This window comes from Streptopelia decaocto (genome assembly GCF_964273445.1).
Source record: "Streptopelia decaocto genome assembly, chromosome: 8".
Taxonomy (NCBI): Eukaryota; Metazoa; Chordata; class Aves; order Columbiformes; family Columbidae; genus Streptopelia; species Streptopelia decaocto.
In genome coordinates this window covers 11,482,094-11,505,809 of record NC_138662.1, presented here as the reverse complement: position 1 = coordinate 11,505,809, position 23,716 = coordinate 11,482,094, and the positions used below count along the sequence as shown (strand labels likewise).

Below are 23,716 nucleotides of genomic sequence, written 5' to 3'. Positions count from 1 at the left end.
GGAGCCCCCACACAGGGCCCCCCTTCCTCCCAAACCCGCGGAGACACACGCGGGAACGTGTCTCCTGCCTCCCGAGCGGCTCAGCCGCCCCTCCGAGCCCTTCCCGCGGCCCGACACAGCTGCTGAGGGGCGGCTGGGGACAGGACCACCCCGGCCCTCTCCCCGCGAGTGGGGACACTTCTCCCGAGCGGGCGCGTCGCCGCCGGGCTCCCCCCCCGCCCCTTACCTTGCCGGGGGATGCTGCGCGGGCGCGGGCCAGGGCGTCGAGGCGGGCGCTGTACTGCGTGAAGCGCTTCTGGTATCGCAGCGCCGTCACCTGCAGCTCCAGCTGCGCCGCCGCCAGTCGCGACAGCAGCGACTGCTCCCGCTTGCCGGCTCGCAGCGCCTCCTTCTTCAGCGCCTTCTCCAGCGCCGCCGCCCGCGCCTGGAGAGCGGCTCCGTGGGCGCGCAGGGCGCGCAGACACCCGTGCCCGCCGGCGCGCCGCTCGCCGTGGGTGAGCATCAAGCCGCAGCCCTGCTCGCACAGCCCGGCGGGCCGCGCCTCGCAGCGCTCCCGCATGTGCGACTCCACGTCGCGGAGGTTGAGCACTTGGCGGCAGCCCCGGTTGCGGCACTTGGCCGGGGAGAAGTCGCAGGTCTCGGTGTGTTCGCCCAGGTGTTGCAGCGGCACCACCGCCTCGCAGCCCCGCGCGTGGTTGTCGCATTTGATGTCCAGCTTGAGGATGAGGCTCTTGAGGGGCAGGACGTGGTTGAGCTCCTTGGTGGAGATGCGCTGGCAGTTGACGGGGCAGCTGCCCTGCTGCACCACCCAGGGCAGCACGCAGCCGGCGCAGAAGACGTGGCCGCAGGGGGTGGTCAACGGGTCCTCTAAAACTTTGTTGCACAGATTGCATTTGAAGTCGGGATCCACCTCCCCGCTGAAGCGATCCAGCTCGAACCCCATCCTCCTTCCGCTTTGCCAAAAACAAGAGAAAAAGAAAAAAAAAAAAACCAAAACAAAGTAATCAAAGTGCGGAGACGGGACGGGGCAGGCGAAAAATAATAATAAGTAAGTATCGGCCAGCTGCCCTCAACGTCCGGGCAGCAGCTCGGCCCGCAGTGCCGCCCCCGCTCTGTCCCCGCTGCTCCCGGGCAGCGCGCGCCCCGGCCCTCCGCACGCGCCGCCGCCGCGGGCCGCTCTCCCGCCGCTGCCGCGTGCGCAGAGCGCCGCGCGCTGCCCGCCCCGCCCCGGCCCCGCCCACCTGGGACGCCCCGGGGGGTCCCCCCGCGAGGGACAAGGGGACAAGGGTGCCTTTGTTTCGGGGAGAGGAGGAAGGGGTGGGCTCCAGCCTGTCCCCCCCCTTACACCACCCCCGTGCGGTGACAGGTAACTGGGGGATGTGCCCGCGGGGATCGAGGCGGAGGGGAGCGCTCCCGGGCGGGGGAGGCCTGGGCGAGGGTGGGGGCCGGGAGGGATGCGGGGGGAATGAGGGGCCGGGAGGAGGAGGGCAGGTGTGGGAGGTAAGAGGAGGTGAGGGAGGAGTAGAAACTCGTCACGTTTGAGGGGCAGTTGGTGCCAGACGGGACGGTTTGCTCGAAGATGAGTGTTGGCCGGGGACAGGGACAACCTCCGGACTCTTGGAAGGGGCGCTGCGTGGAGCTGCCCTCTGGGGCCAGGTCCTTGGTGGGTGGCTTAGAAATTAGACAGACTGTTCAGTTCTTTGGTGAGACATCCTTACACTGTCAATGAGAAAAAGTGCAAACGGAACAGTCCCCCAGTGCTGCTCATGTCCTGATGGAAAAGGGTACGTTTTCTCTGTGTTTGCATAGGCTAATGTGTTCCATTGATGCCACTTGATGGAAGTGAGGGAGATCAGAAGAGGTTACCACTCTTCATATCTGTTTCTGCCTGGAGATGATTTAAAAGCTCTCCAGAATATGCTATAAAAAGCTAGCCAGACCACACCTGAAGTACCAGACATAGCATTAGGCAAAACCAATTTCTCTTACAAGGCAGATATTCAAGTACTGAAAAAAGCAATAAAAGAGAACAAGCTTTGTTCATTGTGGATGGTGGAGCAGAATTCTCACATGCACTAAAGCCACATACCAGCTCAATTGTTCTTTTAATGTGTTTTGCTTTATGGCTGAGTAGAAGCCCAACTAGAAACTTAAGTTTCAAATGACCTTTAGTATATGCCTATTATATCATGGTAACATGATTTTCTGAATGTCTGGGATGATTATTTGTCTGTTAGTGACCTTTAGAAGGTAACAGACCAGTGGTTACACAAATATGTCCTAATTCAGTTTCAGGCAAGTAGTTTTTAGTATTAAGGGTTTTCACTTTTCAAAGATGAATTCCATCTGTAGTGCTCATTTCATTCTAATGTTCCATAAAGCTTAAGGTTGCTTTTGGCTGTATACATAACCCTACTGAAGAAAGTGTGCATCTCATATTTGAGGTTATATACCTAGATAAGGAATTGTTTACAGATTTGTTCCTTTTAAAATAAATAAATAAATGGTGTAGTATAGGACTGTGCATGTAGATTTTCTATTAACTCCATCTGAAGGTTATGCGCAGTCCACAGCCATAATGATAAAATTTTACTAATACATGTATATTACTGACTTTCTGGTTATTCTGTTTGATCTATAGTAGTGATACCTATACTTTCTTCTTGTGCTTCACTGCCTTCTTCCTCTTCCTTTTCTTTCTCATCTCTGCCCCCTCAGGATTCCTCTTCTCATCGGGCTTCCTTAACACTCCCCTTACTGCAATGCTGCATCTCTTTCCTCCCTCCAGCCACCTGGTCCAGCAGCCGCACGCGCTGCTGATTCTCCATGGTTTGTCTGTCCCGTCAGTACGTGTCACACCGTTCTGCATTTTGTCACAAAAGCTCGGGTAGCTGTTACCAATCATGGTGTCCATTCTTTCCCATGGGTATTTTATCTGAAATAAAATTTCAGATTATGTGGTCTGGGGATGCACAAAGTACGAATGAGAGATTTGAGGGTTGGTGTTCATTTCGGTAGCTGCTGGTCTGATGGGGAAATCCATCAATGTAACCATTTCTGAATAGGCTGTTTTAAGATAACTGCCCTAAATTAGTGTGCCATGTGACCACTGTCTTATGACCTTCTTTATATGAGTTAATAAAGTGCCTCAGGCATTCAGGGGGGTTGTAAATAGAAATAGAAATACATTACTTCCTTCAACAATAACTGTAGCAGTTTTGGTTTAGTATTTCAAAGTTGTTGCTGCAGGATGCTTGAGGCCATTCCTGTTGAAGCCAGAGGCAGAGCTTTCGTTGATTTCAACGAGAATGATGTCAGTACCAGGTTCCTTAGGCTATTTGAAACTATACAAATATTTGGATGGAAAATATGGGCAAGAACTTGAATAACATTTTCATTTGGAGTCATGGCTGGGCAGATGGTGTGCTGAGTTCAGTGATATACTTTAATGTGACATTTATGTAGGAATAGATGCTTTATTCATGAATTAAAACTTGCAAAGGCCACTGCAGTCTTGCATTTAGACTGCAGTTTGGAGTGCTGGCAGGGCGCTGAAGTTCCCCTCTCCTGCTGCCGTTATCCATGGCAGAAGGCACAAATGGAGCTTTCCCTACAGGAGACACTTTCCCTTAAAAATAATGTTTAAAAAGCAACCTCTCAACATGAGTCTTTAATGTTAATTTCAAAGGCTGAGGTTTGAAACTGAAAAGAGGTTTGGTTTCCAGTATATTGCCACCAGGGCTGAAATTACATTGCCGTGGCTAAGGAAGGTCATTTTTATTTAGTCGGTTCTTTCATCATCAGAGGTGGTGTGCTGGGGTGGGACCATTACCGAACCGTTAAGGCTCTGTCATTTGACTTTGCTATCCTGCCATAAGAAGGATTAGGGTATGCCAGTTTGTGCTTTGAGTTGTGGCACAGAAACACAGAGGCAATGCCAGCTCTCAAAGTTTGGCTGTAAACCAAAGGTTTTTGCAGTAGGTTTCATTCAGGTGGGTTTTTTGTTTGTTTGTTTATTTTTGTTGGGTTTGTTTTTGTTTTTGGTTTGTTTTGTTTTCCTGCTGCTGTGCAGATTGCAGTGTCACAGAAAATCAAATGCAATTCGATTGCTAGTACCTGTTCATCTTCATTTGCCTTATGTTCACAAAGGTTAGCATTGGTTTACACTTGATTATGAGATCTTTGCAAGAAACTGGATTTTTTATTTTTACATCAGTTTGCCTTTAGAAAAGTAGAAACAATTAGGTGACACAGAGAAGGCATTGAATCTCTCTACGTGGCAATCATCTGTGTCATTCTCCTGCCTTATTTGATTCTGACAAAACCCCTAAGGTTAATAGGACATGTCCGATGTAACGTGGTCTTCCTCATGCACTTAGTTCATGAGTTAGAGCCTTTTGGAAACTGAAGCTCACAGTGGTCCTGGGCATATTTAAAATGCATTTAATGTTTTTAGAATATGTGCAGTATATTTGAAATGTATCTAAAATGTCAAGATCTTCTCAACATTCTGTTCATTGCCAAGCACTGAAACACTGTGCAGTTACAAATTTCAGAGATTCTGTGTTCTATGACATTTTATGACCTTTCTCATACTATGTATGTTTTACATGTTCTTCTTTATGTATCTGTGTAGCTGCTGTCATTAAAATTCTAATAAACTGGTTTCACTCCTTTATTTTTACTGCTGGTAGAAATATAAGTTTGCATTAATAGATACACAGACGAGCTGCTGAATGTGGACCACATAATGGTTATGAATAAATGAGAGGCAAGGTCCACAAGAATTTTGTCTATAAATACACAGTCCTATGTTAATATGGATAGAGATAAATATAAAATAATGCTTTTTAGGCTTTTTAGGAGACTGTATCAGTCAGCTCTTTGTCTGAATAGTTACATTAATTCACCACTAGAATATTGAGAGTCTTAAAGTTATTTATCATACATTTTATTTTGAACAATCCTCTTTGTGGTAAGGGAGAATTAGCCATGTTTTAAGACAGGGCTTAATGCTATGCTGGATAGTAGAAGTGCCCATTGTCATTCAGTAAGTCTTTAGCTGAGTGATAGGAATTGAATTCTGCTTTTCCTGAGCTGTTCTTCATTTGATATTGGAGCCAGTTTTGGTAAGCAGTTGGTTTTTATGAGTAAGTCTGTGATTTGAGTACAAGACTGAGGTCCAGACCTGACCACGGCTTGCCTGAAACTACACAAGGAGTCCAAGTGTCAGTGGAGGCCACATCCCAGAAAGCTTTTGGTATCCAGACCTATGGCCACAAGTGCTGCATCCTTGAGTTTCCTCAGCAATTCAAAAATGTGCAGTACGTATCAAATTATGATGTAGACACCACATTCTGTACTATATAATTTCTTTGTCTTTTCCTCCCTTATTTAAAGAATTTAGAGAGAGAGAACTGACATTACATACGCCTAATTCCCTTTCACACATCTTACACGCTGTAAGTAATGATAATGTTTAAAGCCAGACTGTAATTAGCTCAATGGTAATGGGTGGGACATAAAATGCAAGCCATAATTTAAAGGCACATTCTGTGGGAGTTTGTACCACGAATTCAGTAGTAATGGAGGTCAGTCTTTGTCTCAGTGACTAGAGAGTGCTCAGTGAACACTGATTGCTGAGCATCCTTTCCCCATTTCCCATGCACAAGGATGTTGCAGACCTGTCAGATTGTACTCATACATGCGGCATTTTGCGTGGGTAGGTGTGTTTGGGATTGTATTTAGCTGTCAAATCTGAGAGCCTTTGGATTGCCTTTAATTGACGGCCTGGCCCCATAAAAAATACGTGAAGCTGTATTTGTCTGTGACTCCGTGTTCACATACAAGCATTTCCAGAAGTCTTTAAGTCTAAATATTTTATCTTAAAATGTACAAAATATTCCTGTTTTTTGAGAACAGACATGGAAGTTAATTCACTTTTCACACTTGCAGGACAGTTGTGAATAATGTGAAACGTTCCATTTTTCCCACATCAGTGACACTGCTTTATCTCAAGATGCTTGTGTACCATTTCCAAAATAAACAGTTCCTAATACTTGCACAAGGTGTATTTGACAAGCAGGCTTTCCTGATCATCCACTATTTCTTAGGTAAACAGTTGCCCTGCTTATGTATTTACAGCACCACTTACATTTTAGAAACAAAGGAAAAAATCCCTTTTGAAACATACATCTTAGTTGAAAAAGTTATGGTAAGGATGTTGTAGAGACCCCAGCTATCTATGGGTACAGGGAGGGCACAGAACTTCTTTGGATGATAAGTCCAGCTGCTGCTACTGACCTCTGTCTCTAGAAGTTTCTAAATTACTGATTGCCAGAAGCCGGGAGAGAATCTCTGCAAACAGACCATGCCATTATCTGTGCAAGATGAGCAGCCCCAGCTGATTGCTCTTAGAGACAGGATTCTGGGCTTGATGACCTTTAATTTGATCCTAATTGGGCTTTTGCCCCCTCACTCCCCTCTTTCCTTTCTTTTTTGGTAGTGAAGGTATTTTGGAAAATGATGGTGGCTTAAGGAAGCCTTTTCATTTCAGTGCTCTTGGATTTTCTGTGGTGTTTATATTGATTTAAACCAGCAATTTTTAAGAAGGAGGTTCCAGTACTTATAAATAGTAAGCAGAGATTTCAAAGACTTATTTCCTTAGTTCTTGTTGGGATAAAATAAAGCCATGGGTAGAGAGGTGTAATAGGCTTTTGTCAAGTTAAAGCAGAAACATGGCAAAATTTGCCTGGTGAAAAGAAGCAAATAGGTGAGTGTGTGGAACGTGCCACTTGAAACAAGTTGTGTGCAATTTTAGAAAATTAATAATAATATACATGATTTAAAATATTGTAATAAAAATAAGTTTAATCTTTTAAAAAATAAACTTTGTATGATCAGGCTAGGATAATCGAACTGGGTGTGCAGGTTGCAAATGTCTTGCTGTGGTCTGGACTTGATGGGAAAGGCTGAGAACAGGTCTTTAGTATGTGCGCTCTGGGAGCTGAACAAGAGCTCAAAAATGTTACGTACTTGAAGTGTTAAAAGATTTCATATGGCAGGATTTTACATTAGTGTTCTGCTTGCTGTATTGCAGCTATTTATCCCAGCCTAAACAGGGATGTGCAATACCATCGCAGTGACATTTTTGAGAAATAATGAGCTTGAAAGATCACAGGTTCTGTGTGTGATAGAAACGAAGGATGTCTGCAGGGGACTTCCCACATCAGAAAACCTGGTGTGTGCACACAGCCAGAGATCTCATCCTGAAAACCTAATGTTTATATTTCGGGGATCTTAAGTCAGTGACATTCTTGCCAGGGAAGTGCTAGAATCAGGGAACTGTTAAGTGAGTGCGGAAACCTCTTGATGCAAGTTTTGATGAATATTAATGATCAAAGATCTTAAGAATTCAGTCTCCATAGAATTAGAAGAGTCAGTGGATTAATAAGTCATATGTTAAGAAGGTTACACTAGGTCAAGCCATTGTTTTTCTCATTAATATGCATCAATATTTATTCTTAATTCAAAATGGTGCAAGCGATGGGAAGTATGTGTGTTCTGGAGGGCAGTTACTCAATTTAGAATAAGAAAGAAGGTCCATCCCAGCTGTTAAACAAACCTGGCTTTGCTGTTAAGAGAGAGAAGTTACTTTTTTTTTTCTTTCAACATGAGGAGGTTGTAGGGCTTTTTCTCTTAAAAAAAAAACCAACCAACCAAAACAAAACACGACATTTGAAGCTATGAAGATTCTTCCTCTTTGCATGAGCAGAGTCCTTTGGGAGTCATGGCTGAGTAGGTACAGAGACCCCAAGGCCCCTCCACTATAACTGGTTTATGTAACTTTCTGATTGTGCAATGATGTGGAGTGTCAGGAGCTTTTAAAGTCTGTGTTTGTGCTCCGTACACCAGAGAGCTTGAGTGCAGTCCTACTGCACAAGATGCTGCGCCAGAGCAATCCAAATTACCTTGTTAAATATTAATGTTCATAGATATCTTGCTCTAATGAAAAATATTTTGTGTAGCTCTCGTAACTGTTTCAGTGTTAGCCTTATTTTTGTTTTACAAGTGTCTTGATCTAGGCAGCTTCTGGCTCCTTTTTCTTGTCTTTGTCGTTTTGCAATATTAATTAATGTCTAGAATGTTAATGAAATTTCAGGACATTAGTTTAAAAGTATAGTTGGTGTTTCTGAGATCTTTTCTGAACTCTGACAAAGGTTCCAAAATGAAGAAAAGTACTATTTTGGCAGTCTCTGCTACATTTATATGTGAATGTGAGCCTCTTGGCGAAATAGTTTTTAATATAAATACTAGATCTGACTGGAAAAAATAAAAGCAGAGTTTTCTGAAAACTCCTTGAAATGTCAAATTTGTTGTCATTGCAAAAAGTTAGAAACAGGTCACTATGAGGTAGTATTCTCCACGGTTGATTTACAATTTCTAAATGCAAAATTTAAATTTTCTGTACAAATTTTTTCATAAAATGGTATTGAAATAGATATTTTTTTATTTCTGAAATAACTACTTTTGAAAAAGAAAACATTTTATTGACCAGGATGCCACATAAAAATGCAAGGAAAATGTGTTATCAAAGTAATGTGTTAGCAGAGTAATGATAATAATACAGCTAATGCTATATTTTATTTAAAAACAAAACAAGGACAATTTTAAAATACATTAATATAAAAATAGTCTGAAGGTCTGAAGTTTTCCAATCTAATAATATAAAGGACAAGTCACCAAGAACATGAATGAGACTGTTACTTATTCATTTGGGTTTTCAGGAGGAGTTGCTAATGAGGCTGAAGATTTCAGAGAAGAGGGGATGGTTTGGAGCAGAGGAGCGCTGGGGATACCCAAGTAAGTCACGTTTGAAACAAGGTCTGAGCTCCACATTCAGCATACGGGTAGTTTTCCATCTCCAGAGCATATGTCTGTGAGTAGGATTGGCAACTTTGATAACAAGGGGGATGGAGATTTCTGTCCTAGGAAATGCTGGGGGTGTCATATAGAAAAGAGAAGGAAACCAATGTAGGCTCCGTTGGGCGCAGCTGACATCCTCCGGGAGGGAGGAGAGTCCTGTGGAGAACAAAGCTCTCCCACGTGGAAGCTGTGATGTTTGTGTCCTTGGAGATCTGTATTCGTGTCCAGGTTAAATGGTTTTAAGGACACCCACGAGGTCACAGACTCCACTATTTAAGGCCACTCTTTCTCACTTGTTTTTTGTTTCATTTTGGTTTTTTACTAGTTAATGTCCCACACATTTTGTTAACCTACTGTACACACAAAGGAGTAGAGACACAGGGACTGAAGTAGGGTAACGTAACTAAGAGCTATTGACAGCCCGGCCAGACACATGTCAGAAACGGAGCTGAGCTGAACATGCCAGTCTCCCAGGTCCACTCTGTGGCTCCTTTGGACCAAGCCTTTCTCCAGGAAAAGAGCTATGAGGGGAGCAGGAATCCTTTTCATGTCATATCCCTGTTTTTCAAAAGAATGTGTTGACATGGCTAGCTCCAGAATTAATTGGAATTGCTCCAGTTTTATACCTCTCTGTGAGAATTTCCATTGATGTTGCAGTGGGAATAAAACTCTGAAAATGGCCTGAATAGCAGTTCCACAGGTATTGCTTCTCTTCTCCCTTTTTCATTGCAGCTCATGTTTTTTACCATGTTGCTAAAGTTGGAGGTTGAAAGCTTAGCAGTTCATTTAGGATCAAGGCTTTCGCCCAGACTGCAAAGCAGAGAATCCTGCTAAATATCAGGAGAAGATCTGGCTAGTAACTCGTACAGAGTGTTATATGATTGGTAACAAATCCCTTTCTGTAGCTGTTTGCTGCTGCAGGCTATTTTAGGAAGATGATTGTTTTCAGTATAATGGCTTACGCTGTATGTTTGTACATTGCTTTATAACAATGAGGACGTGATGAGATTGTTCCCATACCTACTCTTTGTCTTCTGCTAGTTCATTTTCCATTAGACAGCATTTGTAAAGATAATAACAAGATTTTTCCATACTCCATTTAAAATACCTTTTCTTTGTAAAAGGAACTTCTACCATGAACTCAGGGAGACTTCACCTTAAGACCAATGCGAAACCTTTTTACAGACTGTGAGCTATGGCTGTGACTGCACCCAGTGTCCTGCATATTCAAAAATTTGCCACTTCAACAGCTGTATATTGAGGATGGGAGGTGCTTTTCCTACCCAGTCTGTTGTTTGATCATCAGAACCGTAGCTAAGAGCCATTGTGGGAAGAGCAGACTGGTTGTGTCTCCCCTAGACATGTTTATATGACGCTGGTTGCTCTGCATTGTGTTTCTGGCTATGTGCAGTCAGGGTCGATGTGTATGGCCACAGCCCCAAGTAACTCAGGCTCCAAAATCCGTCCCTGTAGCCCAGTCTCTGAAGTATGATTTATTTTGTTCTGAAGGCAGGCATTACCTAAATATGTGGTTTTTATTCTGCAATAGCATTATGCCTTCCAATATTTTTTGCAGTAGCCACTGTGGAAATTGACTTTTCCCCTCACCAAAGTAAAGGCAAATTCAGTAATGTTTGTAAAGAAAACTGGGCTGAATGGTGAAAAATAATGAGAAAATCATGGTATAAATAGTTGTTTTCTAGATTATTGAAGCTTGATGAAGTAGGCTCTAGTGGCTGATTTAAGTCCTTGAATAATAACATAGAAAGTAATGGAAAAAGCCAAAGGTAACAGCCTTGATGGTAGAGTTAAATGATTTATTTGATTATATCTATTCTAAAGGCAAAGGTTAGTGTACTGAACTGGTGTTAGGAATTATTTCAGGAGGCATGTGAAGCTCTTTCATGTTACTGAAATTTGTTGAAGTTGCACATTTGCCATTCCCTTAGTATTAGCCTCAGTTATCATACAAGCCTAAAGTATTGACCTCTATGGTGTAAATTTAGCACATATGCAATTATCAGGAATTTACTGAAGACAAACAGATTGAAATAGTATGTTGCTATTCATGCTAATGGCAAAAGTAAGGGTAAATCTGTAGGTAATAACAGTAAGGTCATAGGTTTATTTTTTTAATATAGTCAAATACTGTGATTCATACTTTCATATTTTTCCAAACATTTGGACATCATTCATTCTCATCTAACAGATCCCAACTGCTAAACCACCTGTGATGTAGGCAACAGTATTGCAGCCAGCAGCAATTTGGGCATATATATCTAAACCCCATTTTTCTCCTTTTTGCACTGACATCTGCCTTCCTTTACTTTCCTATATAGCCTGCTTGTCATATGCTTTTTCATACTGCCTTCTCAGGTCTCTCCCTGTTGCTCTTCTTTTGTTTCTTCTATAATTTCTCCAGTAATTTCCTTGTCTTCTCCTTATTTTCTCATCTCACACTGCCTACTAGTGTGACTACCATTCTGTATCTTCCCAACCCACGGCATCTGGTTTTACTTGGCTGTTCTTGGCAGACCTTTAATATTGCTCAAGGGGTTGGCTTCTTACTGGAATATACACCCTTCTGGGGCCTTGGCTGGAAAATGTTAATGCTCGAACTGTGTCTGCACACTGTTGGTGGCATTTTGCAGAAGTTCTTGGTCTCTGGAGTCAAGTCTGTCACGAGGACAAAGACACTGTCTGTTCCCAAACACTGGGGTTTCTGCACAGGAGGACAACATCAAAGTGACCTGGAAAAAAGCAGAGCAGAGGAGGCTGCAAGGTATGGTCTACATACCTTTAAAAGTCATGAACTTATGGAGAAAACTTTAAAATAGTGGAGAGGGGTGGAGACAGGTGCTGTGTTTGGGAAGCTGCTTCGCCTCTTTGTTTGGAAAGACTGTCCCACGTGGGGCGAAACAAGGGGTGAGGGGTGTATAATCCTACTTAAAATAACTGCGAAGAAGTGTATCTCGAGTGATAAGATCTGAACAGAGAACTTCAACTCTCATAAATATAAATTGCTTAAATGGCACGCAGTTCTACACAGCAGAATGTAAGCTGTTTTCGTTAAAACAGTGCATGCCTTCTTGAAAATTCACAAAAGCTGAATTAAGTTAATGGTAGGCCAAGAGAGAAGAAGGTAGAGACCGGCAGATTTCTTGAAATGTGTGGAAACATTGATTCCTCTCTCATCTGCTGCTGGAAGCTAGTGACCTGGGGGTAATGAAGAGATCTGATCATAGAAATAACACACCGCTTTGCCTTGTGCTTTCCTAGCAAGAAATAGGGTTACACACAGTGTATTTCTGCTTTAGCATTGATTTATCTGGAGGATGAATAATCTTCTTTTATTATTATTTGTTGTTGATTTTATTCATATGACTCCACTACTTGACTGTTGTTTTCCCATAACATTTTCCCAGTGTGCCTTCAGAAATAACATAAAATGCTCACAAACAATACAGAAAAATGCCAACTAAATATTCCACCAAGTGCTTGCAGATCTTATGCAATGTTTCCCCTGGTCTTTTCCAGCTGTTTCTTAGCATTGATCTAATATTTCTCCCATGAGCATTTAGCATTTTGGTGACATTAAACATAGTGGGGAGGTTGTGTTTCCACATATGAATAAAGTAACTGCTCTGATTTTTTGGAAGAAAATAAAAAAATTGCTCCTGCAGAGTTCTTCCTAAGGATTTGGCTTCTTAGGGTCTTTTGGGGTTGTCTGTGGCTTCTCCAGAGGAAATAAGGTACTTTTAGAACTACAATTCAGACTACTCAAAATACGTAGCATATGACACTTCTGTTTTCTACTGGCATCAATAGGCTTTGGATCAGGCTCTTAATATTCTACATAACATTTAAACAGATTACCTGAAATATTTTTCAGTACACCTGCGTAGTGAAGAAGAGATCTATGCCAGCTGTCTACAGTATGAGGAATTTAAGCTATACGGCTGTATGGTCATGCAAATGTTATCTGTCTCATGAAACAGTTAGCATTCACCAACAGGTCTTTTCTCTTTTCTTCCCTGTAAGTTGTTTCTAAACAACATGATACAAAGAAAGAGCGACAAGACCTAGCAAGCACAGGTTTTGGGCTGTTTGTTTAACATTGATTGTTTCATTATAGGTCTAATCCTGAATTGTAGCATTGCAGTCACGAAGCTCATCACCTGTTCATTTGAAACTTGCGACTTTGGGAAGCACAATAATTATGTGGAATTAGGCCTCTAATTAGCCTGATAAAAATCTTGGTAATGCATAGTTGCTTTAGCAGAGTGGGTAAAACCCATTGTGCAATTTGCGAAGCTTGTCTTTTGAGGACAAACATTTCTGGAAAGTGTTGCAGGCTCTTCAAATCCATTTCTCTGTGAATACAATTGGTAGAGATCATTTTGTACCATTTTTGTAGAGCTAGTGGATGTCATAAAAATGTACCAGATAGATCTCAATATCTTATATCTTATTGCAACATTGAAAGGAACTGTCTCTTGTCAGATATAATGAGCTCTTCCTGCTAGAATATTTCATGCAAAAATGTCACTTAGATTTGGACTACACAGATAGTCATCCATGGACAGAGCATTCAGCACTCTGGTATCCGCTCAATAACCACTTTTCATGAAACATTTGAACCATGAGAGCTGAAGTCATTGCAATATTCCATGTCTTCAATATATTTCCTATAAGGAATAGTTTATGCCACCAGTAAATTCTACTTTAGACTTACATTATTAAGCTCTGTGTTGGATTTCTAATCAAATATGTGTTAGTACAACATCACACTGTGCAACAGGAGTTGCTCTATGCATACACAGCAGAGATTCATTCATGATTTCCAAAGGTCTGGATACCTCAGTGCTCAACATCAGACAACTGTGCTCAAGCAATCATCTACCACCAAAATTACCAGGTTTCCCTTCAGATAACTAGCGAACTATTTTCTAGCTTGTTCTCAACAGTTCTGAGGTGTGGGGGGAAAGGGAAATCTGATGCCTTTGTGCTTATTGCAAGTTTTTGGTGGAAGTGCATATAAATACGATTATATGTTCTTGCTATATAATTTTTAGGATTCATGAGTTTTTTAAATGATGAAGATATACACAAAGGAAATTTTGTTGTCTCTGACAAAGATTTAGGAAATGAAAACTCTTGCTACTCTTGCTGGTGTTAGTGAAAGCTCCTGCTGCTCTTGACCCTCTTTCACTGTATTTCCTCTGCTGTTACTTTGTACTGTCAGAAGTTATTGTGTTTATGGGTATTCTGAGGAGTATTACGTGAACTTTGGCTTACATTAGGGCTGAGTCATATAGGCATAAATACATGGATGTTATTGGGTATCCAAATGTCTGCTAGCTGTTTCTGAGGAGGAACCTCTACTACCTCTTCATCATTGTATATGTTTGAGAGATACTATTGGACTGGAACAATATTCCAGATGTTACTTCTGAGATTTATTGTCTGGGAATCTGAAAAATATTCTGTGGAATCTCTATTATCAGTATCAGGCCATGATCCGCTTTACTTTAATTGGCTGCCACATCCACTGCAGCACGTTATTCTTGCTCTTACTTAATCCTAGCAAGAATAAACTAGTCTCTGGAAACAGCAGTCTTATGAAAGAAAACTTCACAGACTTTATATAAACCAGACTTAGGGTTCATAGAGAGGGATGCCCTTGTCCTCGCTAGACTAAGTAGTTGTTTCATGAATAACCTGTGCCGGCACATGAAGCACCTCTGTTGTCTTTGTTCTGTGATGAACTGAAATGAGACATCAAAGTTCATTTGCCTCCTGCTGTGCACAAGCCAAGGAAAGAAGAACATTTTTGTGCTGCTGACAATATTTGAATGTCCCTGGGCTGTAAGAAGCACAATGCATTCTGCAGCAGTCACTGTGCATTTCTTGTTCAAAGTTGATTTAGTCCAGTTTAGTTTGCTGTTTGCATGTTTTGACTTTTTAATTTATTCATTGTGAATGTACAGCTGAGGAGAAGATCCAGGTTGCAGATGACATTGGGATACCAAAATAAGAAGACAAACTGTTCTGCACTGCCACAGGGTGATGGCAACTATGTGAATTCACAGTGAGTTTTCACATTTCATGTAAACGAGTTTACATTTAGATCCTCCCTTAAGGAGCTGTTTGGCATCCTTGTGTAAACAACAAGGTCTTCCTTGCCCAGAGTAGGTTTCTATCCCAACATCAGCAGGCATCTTGCAAAATCCGCAGAGGTCTGACTCATCTGTGTGAAGGACCACAGCAGTGTGCCCAGATGGCCAATAAGGCCAGCAACATCCTGCCTTGTATCAGGAATAGAGTGGCCAGCAGGACTACAGAAGTGATTGTGCCACTGTACTCAGCACTGGTGAGGCCCCACCTTGGATCCTGTGTTCAGTTTTGGGCCCTCCATAATAAGAAGGACATTGAGGTACTAGAGAGAGTGCAGAGGAGGGCAATGAAGCTGGTGAGGTGCCTGGAACACAAGTCTGATGAGGAGCGGCTGAGGGAACTGGGGCTGTTTAGCCTGGAGAAAAGGAGGCTGAGGTGAGACTTTATTGCTGTCTACAACTACCTGAAAGGAGGTTGTAGCATGGAGGGAGTTGGTCTCTTCTCTCAAGTAGCAAGTGATAGGACAAGAGGAAATGGCCTCAAGTTGCACCAGGGGAGGTTTAGATTGGATATTGGGGAAAAATTCTTCACGGAAAGGGTTGTCAGGCATTGAAACAGGCTGCCCAGGGAAGTGGTGGAGTCACCATCCCTGGAGGGGTTTAAAAGGTGTTTAGACAACGTTCTTAGGGCCATGGTTTAGTGCTAGGCCTAGGTTATGGTTGCACTCAATGACCCTGAGGGTCTCTTCCAACCAAAATGATTCTATGCTATTCTGTATAGCTCTGCTGTCCTTGCCTACAGCAGCCCAGCTTTGCTGTCGTTTCTGCAGCTGCCACAACACCTGAAAGGTTTCAGTGCCAGGACTTCTCCAAAAGTGGCTGAGGAGTCCCCGCTACTCCCAAGCAGGCTCATGTGGAGGGGGTTTTGGTACATAAAGACTTTGTTGCTGAATTAGTCTGGCTCAAAGGAATCTCAAGGCCGCTTCGGGAAGCTGAGAACAGAATCTGCTGTGAGAAAGAGGGGTGTTCCACAATCACTGGGGTCCTGGCGTGGCGTGAATCATCGGACGTATCATCAGTGAGACTCCAGCGCATGGACAGCCCACGATACTCATTTAGCCAATCCATGCTTGGAGCGTGGACACGTGATTAGAATATAGTTGCGTATATAAGGAGACTTGTTTCTGTAATGAATGGCTTTAGCGTGATTCACATTGAATCGAATTGTTTTGCTGAGTCCTTATTCACTCCAACAGGCTCCCACCTGGAAACACCTGCAGGGTGGTGTGGAGCAGGCTGCAGAACGCTGCAGGTCCTGCGGTCTGGTGAGGACTAGGGCTGGGTGTCCTGCGGCACAGCCTCTGCCAGCTCTTTGGGAACAGGCTGTGCGGGACCACGTGCCCCTGCAGGTGGCTGCATCTTCTCGCTTCTTGCTAACCATAAATACATTGGAAACCGAACGATGACTGGCGATGGGTCAGAGTTCCTCTAACTGGTTAAGCTATTTAGTTAGTTAATAATTAACTGGGTAGACTTGCCCTAAGGAAAAGGAATGGTGTGACTGATTTTTTAATGGAAAAAAAAATACGGTTGCCAGGAAATAATAGCATTAGTTTGATGTGGGTTGTGCTTGCTGATGTATTTGCGTGAATTGAAAAGCAGGAGGCAGGTAGAAGGATAAAAAAAATAAGTTAGAATGGTTTACAGTACACAATTCACGTTCTTTCAGAATCAGAGCAGAAGTCTGCATGTGGTTAGTCCTCTGTGATGGTTGCCACCGAAGACCGAAGGAACCATACTGCCCATGCGAAATCCTGGGGCTTTTGGTAAAATGCCTAAGCAGGGCAGGACCTCACACAATATGTATTGTTCTTAATACTAGTCAAATAAGACTTTTTTGTGACAAATGCAGAGTATTTTGATTTGGACTCAAACCCCATTTTTTTCATAGAACTGGATAGCAAGCCCTGATAGATATCTCTCAAGTAATTTAGAAGAAACTTCTTATTACAACTTTTCTGAGAAATAATTTTCAACTGGACCTGTTTGTGGTTGCTAACCTACTGCACCTACTGTACTTAGGTGTTTGTAATGCAGTTCAGGTCCTTCTTTTGCCAAAGGAAACAAATGTTTTGTCATTTATCAAAGGTAACAGTCTTCTTAATTGCTGCTTCTGAGTGCGCTCCTGGAGATATCTGGTGATTTGTGGAATGCTTAGAAGCCACGTGTATTCTGGTTCTCTTGTCCAGTGGTCATACACAAGCTTTGTGTAAATACGCATGTATTCCTTCCTGAACTGTTTGCGGTGTGGTAGGAAGGTGTTTATAATTGAGTTGAATGTTCTATCACTGTCCAAATAGCTTATTTGTTTGGAGTGGCAAAATCTTTTAAGGCAAAGTAGTTTTTCATCTATTATTTGATGAACTGATTTAGTTAGAATGAACACAAAGCTTTTGGGTGCACAAGCTTGTTTTAAAAAGATTTTGTGGGATTCTTCAATGTCATGAAAAATGAATTATGTGTCCCAAATTTGTGTGTTTTTTCACTGTATCATTTAGTCATTTTGATTATGCTCAGAAATTTTCCCTTTGGAAACCCCATGCAATAGGTAAATACTGCGGTAGATTGTACGCTTGCAAAGAACATCAAACAATGGGTGGAAGTTTATAACATTTTATGTTGGCTATGTGACTTTACTGCATTGAAATATTTTCATGGCTTTTTTTCTTTATTAATCTGAGACAAATATGCATGTCATACTGCGGTGAGCACTCAAATAACAGAAAGCTGTCACCCATTTCCCAAGCTATTAATGCTAGAGAAAAGCTAGAATTATGGGGATATTTAAGGACATTCCTTTAAAAAGTAGTAAGGCTCTGAATGGAATTGATCTGCAGTAGTGACTTACTAAATTCTTACAGAACCTTCCTCACATCAGAAAGTGAAATGTATGTGGACATTGATACGTGCTAAACTATAGAGGAAGGATAGTTTGCATGCTTGTCTTTAATTTACCAATGAACCACTGAGTATATATGTTCTGCTGATTTCCTCTTGAGGAAAATCTAATACCATATGCCTAACGGAGATTCAAAAATGTAGCAGTAATCTCAAAAAGCTTCAAATTTTATCCTTCTTTGTTGCTTGGTAACAATAGTTTTAGCCTAAACAAAACCTGAAAATTGAAATATATATATATATATATTTTAAGTCAGAAGATAAAAAAGTTCAGATTAGATATAATCCAGTCCTCTTTGTGTATCTTCACTAGTTTTCCCCAAATGCTGCAGGGGAAAAATTCTGGCCTTGGCTTATTCCAGTGGAAAATGTTTGTGGAGTTTGCATGGGACGTAAATTAAAGCGCGAGAAAGTCGTATGGAAGCTGACAGCAACTTGGTCTGTTTTAAAGAAAACAAAGTGGAAGTCGGTGGGAGCCTGGCTGCCCTGGAATGCCTGCCCCAGTCCTGAACTGTGAAATCCAGATGGTTTTCCTCCTGGAACGGCAGCCAGGCCATGGCTGGCCAGCGCTTCCACCTGCCTCCCCACGCCGGGGGGCTGGTCCCATGTCCGCACCACTGGACCCCTCCAGCACCAGCCCTGGCTGTGCCTGGAACCCCGTGAGTGTTGCAGCGTGTAGGAGAAGCAGCGGTGTCCCAGCAACCCTGGTGCAGGAGGAGCAGGAGGAGCAGGAGCCTGATGCCGCAGCCATGCTCCGGCATGCAGGGACAGCACATTGCAGTGTGTGCCCCAGATGTGGAATTTTAAATGTAAAAGTAGCTGTGCTGAAATATTCCAGATATTTAATAGATTAAATTATCCTGTGCTCAGCAGAAGATTCTTTCTATTCAGTAGCAATTTAAACTTTCCTATGTTGCCAGTATGATTAAGCTTGCTTGGATTTAACATCTAAAAGGAGATGATTCAGACTTCTTCAGTATCAGTAACTGGATTATAAGTACACTCTTTACTTCACACTGTGCTGAACCAGCATCACTCCAAGTGCAGAATCTCCTTAGAATCACAGAATTCAAAGGGCGGATGGGCAGGTTCTGCCCAGAGTGTGGGCAGAGCGACCAGTGTGCGCTGCACAGATGGATCTTGTGTTCCATGGTGGCAAACTGCGCTTATAATTGGGACATAAATATATAATTGTTTTCAGATGTGTTAAATCCAAGTGTATGTCCTCTTTACTGATGGGGAGTGGGAGAGAAGAAAGTAGCTTCCTAGTTTTGGAGCCCTCTAAAATGTTAATGGAACTCACATCATAACCAAAGATTAAAGAACGTGCTCAGAGGACTCACAGCCTTCTGCAGTTGCCGTGGGCTGCAGTCCTGCTGGAGATTTTTTCTGAGATGTTGATGTTAATCAGCTTTCAAGGGCAGGGTGGCATGTTTAATGGTAATGGAAATGTCTAATACTTGTGTTTTTGCTAGTTATCTCTTGCATGCTTTACTTCTAACCCATCCATCAAGATGAACTACAATTTATGTTCAGCTTCCCTTCAAGAAGTGTCATTAAAGGCATATAACCATTTGTAAGATTTATTAGTTCACCTCTAGGATCCTGGAAAGGTGTGCAACCTCAAAGAATGCACACATCACTTGTTTTGGGATGGGATGAAGGCTTCAGCTTATCAGAAACGCTGCTTAATGAAGAATAAATATCAGCCTACGGTACCATTCCACCTGACATCAGTTTCTCTTTATGGCAGATATTATACTATCTGTTCCTCATGTAGCTGTGTTTATACAACTGCTTTTAAAGCAAAATTGGTTGCCACCAGGATGCTCTGAATACACTCAGTGCTACCAGCAGCATGTCTTTAACTTCTCTGTGATAAATGTCATCCCAAAACGTCACCCGCCGTCTCCCTGACCTGACTAGCTTGCACCCCAGGAGCGGATGCAGAATCCCAGAAACGTGTGTGGTTCATTTTGGTAGTGAATACAGACCAGAACTGATGCTTCTGTAAATGTTAGACTTATGATATACGGTGTGCTACGGAGACGATTTGCACATGCTCGATAAATCCATCCATATCCACTTACCCATGCGTACATCACAGCCTGGCAGTCCCAGGGGCACTGCACTCGCTGCAGGTGCATGGGAGAGTTGATCCATATGTGCTCAGACAGGGCTGCTTGACATCTGGAAGTGCCAGACGAGTTTACAAAATCCTCCATTTTTTTTCCCCAGCGACATTTGTGAGCGGGAAGGTGGGATGTCACCTCATTCATTCATACGTACCTACACTTGTAAGTAAGCCTAAGGAGGCAAATGCATTAGAATAAAATATATTTTAGCCATAATTTCTGAAGTATTTTAGAAAAGTAAATTCCTTTGAAGGGAATTAAGGAAATGGAATATTAGTAGCTGCTTCTTTTGTATCCAGAACTTTATAGTGGATTGAATTTAATACAAGATACTTGAGTAATGCAATAACTTCTTAGCTCTGTTAAGGAACTCTGCAAATAAAATGTGGGGAAGTCATGGAATGCTTAATGTCTGCATGACCGATTGGAACATTCTCCCGTAACATTCACGTTCTTCAAATGGATCATGGTATTGGGAAAATTAAGTCAGGCCCTTAGTGATGCTCTTGATATTCTTGAATTTGAAAATCCACGTACCTGAGTAAAATCTTGGAAAACTTAAACGTTGTATACCTACATCAATAGCTCAAGGAGGTTGCCTGGAGCCCATATGTAAATTATTAAATACTCCATGTAGTGGAACCCAATATTCTTGGAACATGAAGCAGCAGCTAAATGGAAACTTTGGCTATTACCATATTCATGTTTCACGCTACAATATTTTCAAGATCAAAGTTCTGTTATTAAAACAATGGGCATAAAAATTTCAAAATTACTTTTTGTAAAACAAACAGATTCTTTGTATCTGAGAGGCTTTTCACAGAAATCTTTATTTTGAAATGGTAATATGTTACAGATTTCTTTGCTGTACTACTTTGATTCATTCATTAAAATATTTTTAGTTTTGGCATGTTGCAAAGGTCTACATAAAAGCATTTTAGTTACATAAATACAGACTCTGTGGACTCAACAGTAATATAGTACGTTTGGAAAACTGTCATTTATTCTGAAAATATACAAAGACCAAACCACAGGCAGAATTTTCTGTACATTGTAAACATTCTCACAGTATGGGTATAAATATCCCTTCTTTGATTCATTGCATGCCAGGTCTTCAAATAAAGAGATAGAAAAAGAAGCGAAAGAAAAGGGATTATAAATTTACCAAGACGCTTAAAGGCAGTGAAAACCAAACAAAAAAAGAGCTTACAAGGTTTTAAGACACTGTATACAGACAAGATCATAAAATTATAATAACAATACTAGATAAAATAATCTCATATTTACATCACTTTCATCTGCCAAGATCCCCTCAAGCTGTGGCATGTTTAAGAAGTTGTTGTGGTGGTTGTGTGCAGGGATCACTGTGTCTGCCGGGTCCTGGGCACAGCTGGGCAGCTGTTTGATCTCAGAGGGAAGTTCAAGACCAGCTTAACAGGGTCAGTGAAGAACCTTCTCCAATGTGGTGCATGGAGCGTGTGCATTTGCAATATGAAATGTTTCAAGACCAAGTTACCAATTATTCTCAGTATTTCCATAGCAAAGGTTTCCCCCTCCTTCCATTCGAACTTTTCACTGCACCAATTTCTTTCTTTGCTTTATGGACCATCTTGTCCAATATCCTTCCTCCAACCTTGCAGGGAAGGAAACCTGCCAGTTGGCAATGATAAAGTGTCTTTCCCAGGCAGAAGATTTTCCTGATTTTTGGTTGTGCAGAGTGTCCCAGAAAGCAGGAGCATTTATAACAGGATTACATTAAGCCTACCTGATGTAGTGGTGGATGGTCTTGTTGTCGAGACCCATATCCAGTTGCTGGTTTGCAATAGTTTAATATCTCTAATTCTGTTCTATCTTGCAGGAACGAGCTTGGTGTTTGGTGCCCATTGTGTTGATCAAGGGTTAACAAGCATATGTAGATTCCATCTCCTATGAACCAAAACCTATTTTAAGGAGGGGGCACAGATTTGGGCAGTTGTTCTTTCCCCCCAGGCCACACCACCTGGATGAACCAGGGTCCCTCTGGGCCGACCTGTTGGCTTCCCCACCTGGGGGTCCCTGTGCCCTGGGGAGGGAGTGGCTGAGGGTCCAGGCTCCCTGCAGGGCTGCCAGACAGTGGGGCTGAGTAGTGCATCATTTTACATGTAAATGTGTGTACATTTTGGTGGGCCTAAAGTAAATTTAAACTTCAGAAACTAATGATTTTGGTGCCTTTTAATTTTTCCTTTTAAAAACATGGTTTCATTGTCTTTTAAACCCAGATAAAATGCACCATTTAATGCCCATTAGAGTAAGTCTTGAAGCCTTTCTCAAGCTGAACTCTTCTTAGGAGACTTGTTTGTTCTCTTCCTGGCAGAGCTCCCAGTGCCTTGATAGCAGTTTTATCTGAGTAAAGCCCTGCATATTTGCATGACACTGAAGAGCTAAAATTATCTCTAAATGGAGCACAAAAAATTGCCAATATGTATTGTTCTAAGAAAGATTGCTCTCTGGTTGGCCCAGAGGGGACATATTGTAAATATGATTTAAACATGACTCTGCTACTACTGTCAGATCTTATCATCAGATGTTGCTGTGGAATTTGTCTACGCAGACCCTGGAAAGGAAAAACAGATTGAGAACATCAGTTTGTGCTGTGAGAAAATATCTCCAACTTGCTTTGTCTGGCACAAAAAAACCCCAACAACCAACCCTGCATTACTAATATGCTATAAAAAAGGAAACAAACATTAAAATGCTGTCTATCTACTTTTATTGCTCTGAACTTAAAATGTAAGTGCCGCTTATTGATTCTTTGATGTCAGGAAAGTGACATTTTTCTCTGGTCCTGTCTGACTGTTGTGATGAACTTCAGGTTTTCATCCGTCTTCCTGACACTAACGGTACAACATGCCTCTGAGCGGAATTGCTGCGTGGAATCTGGTTACAATAGAGAAGAAGCAAGCACTTTTCAGGGTTCTTTATGTTAAAAATCTTGTATTTGTCCAACACATCATTAGTCATCTCACAGACTGGTCTAGAGAGAAGCTGACTTTTTGTCAGTAGAAGTTTTTTTCAGCATATCACACTATATATGTTACGATTGTTTGGGTTTTTTAAGAGGAGCTCACTAATACAGCATGGGGAAATCAAGATGACAAGGCCTATAAATGTCTGAAATTAAATATGGTTTAAGAACTTGAGCATGTTCTCAGGCAGGGGTCACAATTAGTTTTGTGGGGCCAAAGCTTTTTACATTTTGTCATTTTCTAAGTACTGAAACACAAAGAAATCCTGTAAAGTGACGTGTATTGAGAATAATATTTGCTTTTGAAAATTGTTTTAAATGACTCTATGAAAGATAGGAAGCTGATTAGGTGTGAAGGAATATCTACAATAATCTGTCAAGACTACTAGAATGTCTTCTATTTAATTCTTACTTTAGGGTGTCTCTTTATAGACACCAAAGATATGATTTCATAGGTAAAGTACGTAGGACAGTTAATATAATTTCTGTGGATTGCAGCAGCATTGAAGGCAGGATGGTGAGAATTTCAGCACAGACACGCTGTGGATCTGTGGGGAGGCTCGGAGAGCTGATACGCA

At 42.0% G+C, this 23,716-nt stretch overlaps 1 protein-coding gene and 1 long non-coding RNA gene across 2 annotated transcripts in view; one reads left to right on the top strand and one right to left on the bottom strand.

The window, feature by feature from the left end:
- Positions 1–1,131, bottom strand: part of PDZRN3 (PDZ domain containing ring finger 3) — a 140,767-nt gene extending 139,636 nt beyond the window's left edge. The window contains exon 1 of the mRNA XM_082060489.1: positions 227–1,131. Coding sequence (XP_081916615.1) covers positions 227–943 — 717 coding nt within the window. The 5' untranslated portion in view covers positions 944–1,131. The remainder of the gene's footprint in view (positions 1–226) is intronic.
- Positions 1,132–1,257: 126 nt separating this feature from the next.
- LOC309443084 overlaps positions 1,258–23,716 on the top strand; it is a 29,909-nt gene continuing 7,450 nt past the window's right edge. The window contains exons 1-2 of the long non-coding RNA XR_014184732.1: positions 1,258–1,366; positions 8,787–8,862. This is a non-coding gene — a long non-coding RNA (uncharacterized lncRNA). The remainder of the gene's footprint in view (positions 1,367–8,786; positions 8,863–23,716) is intronic.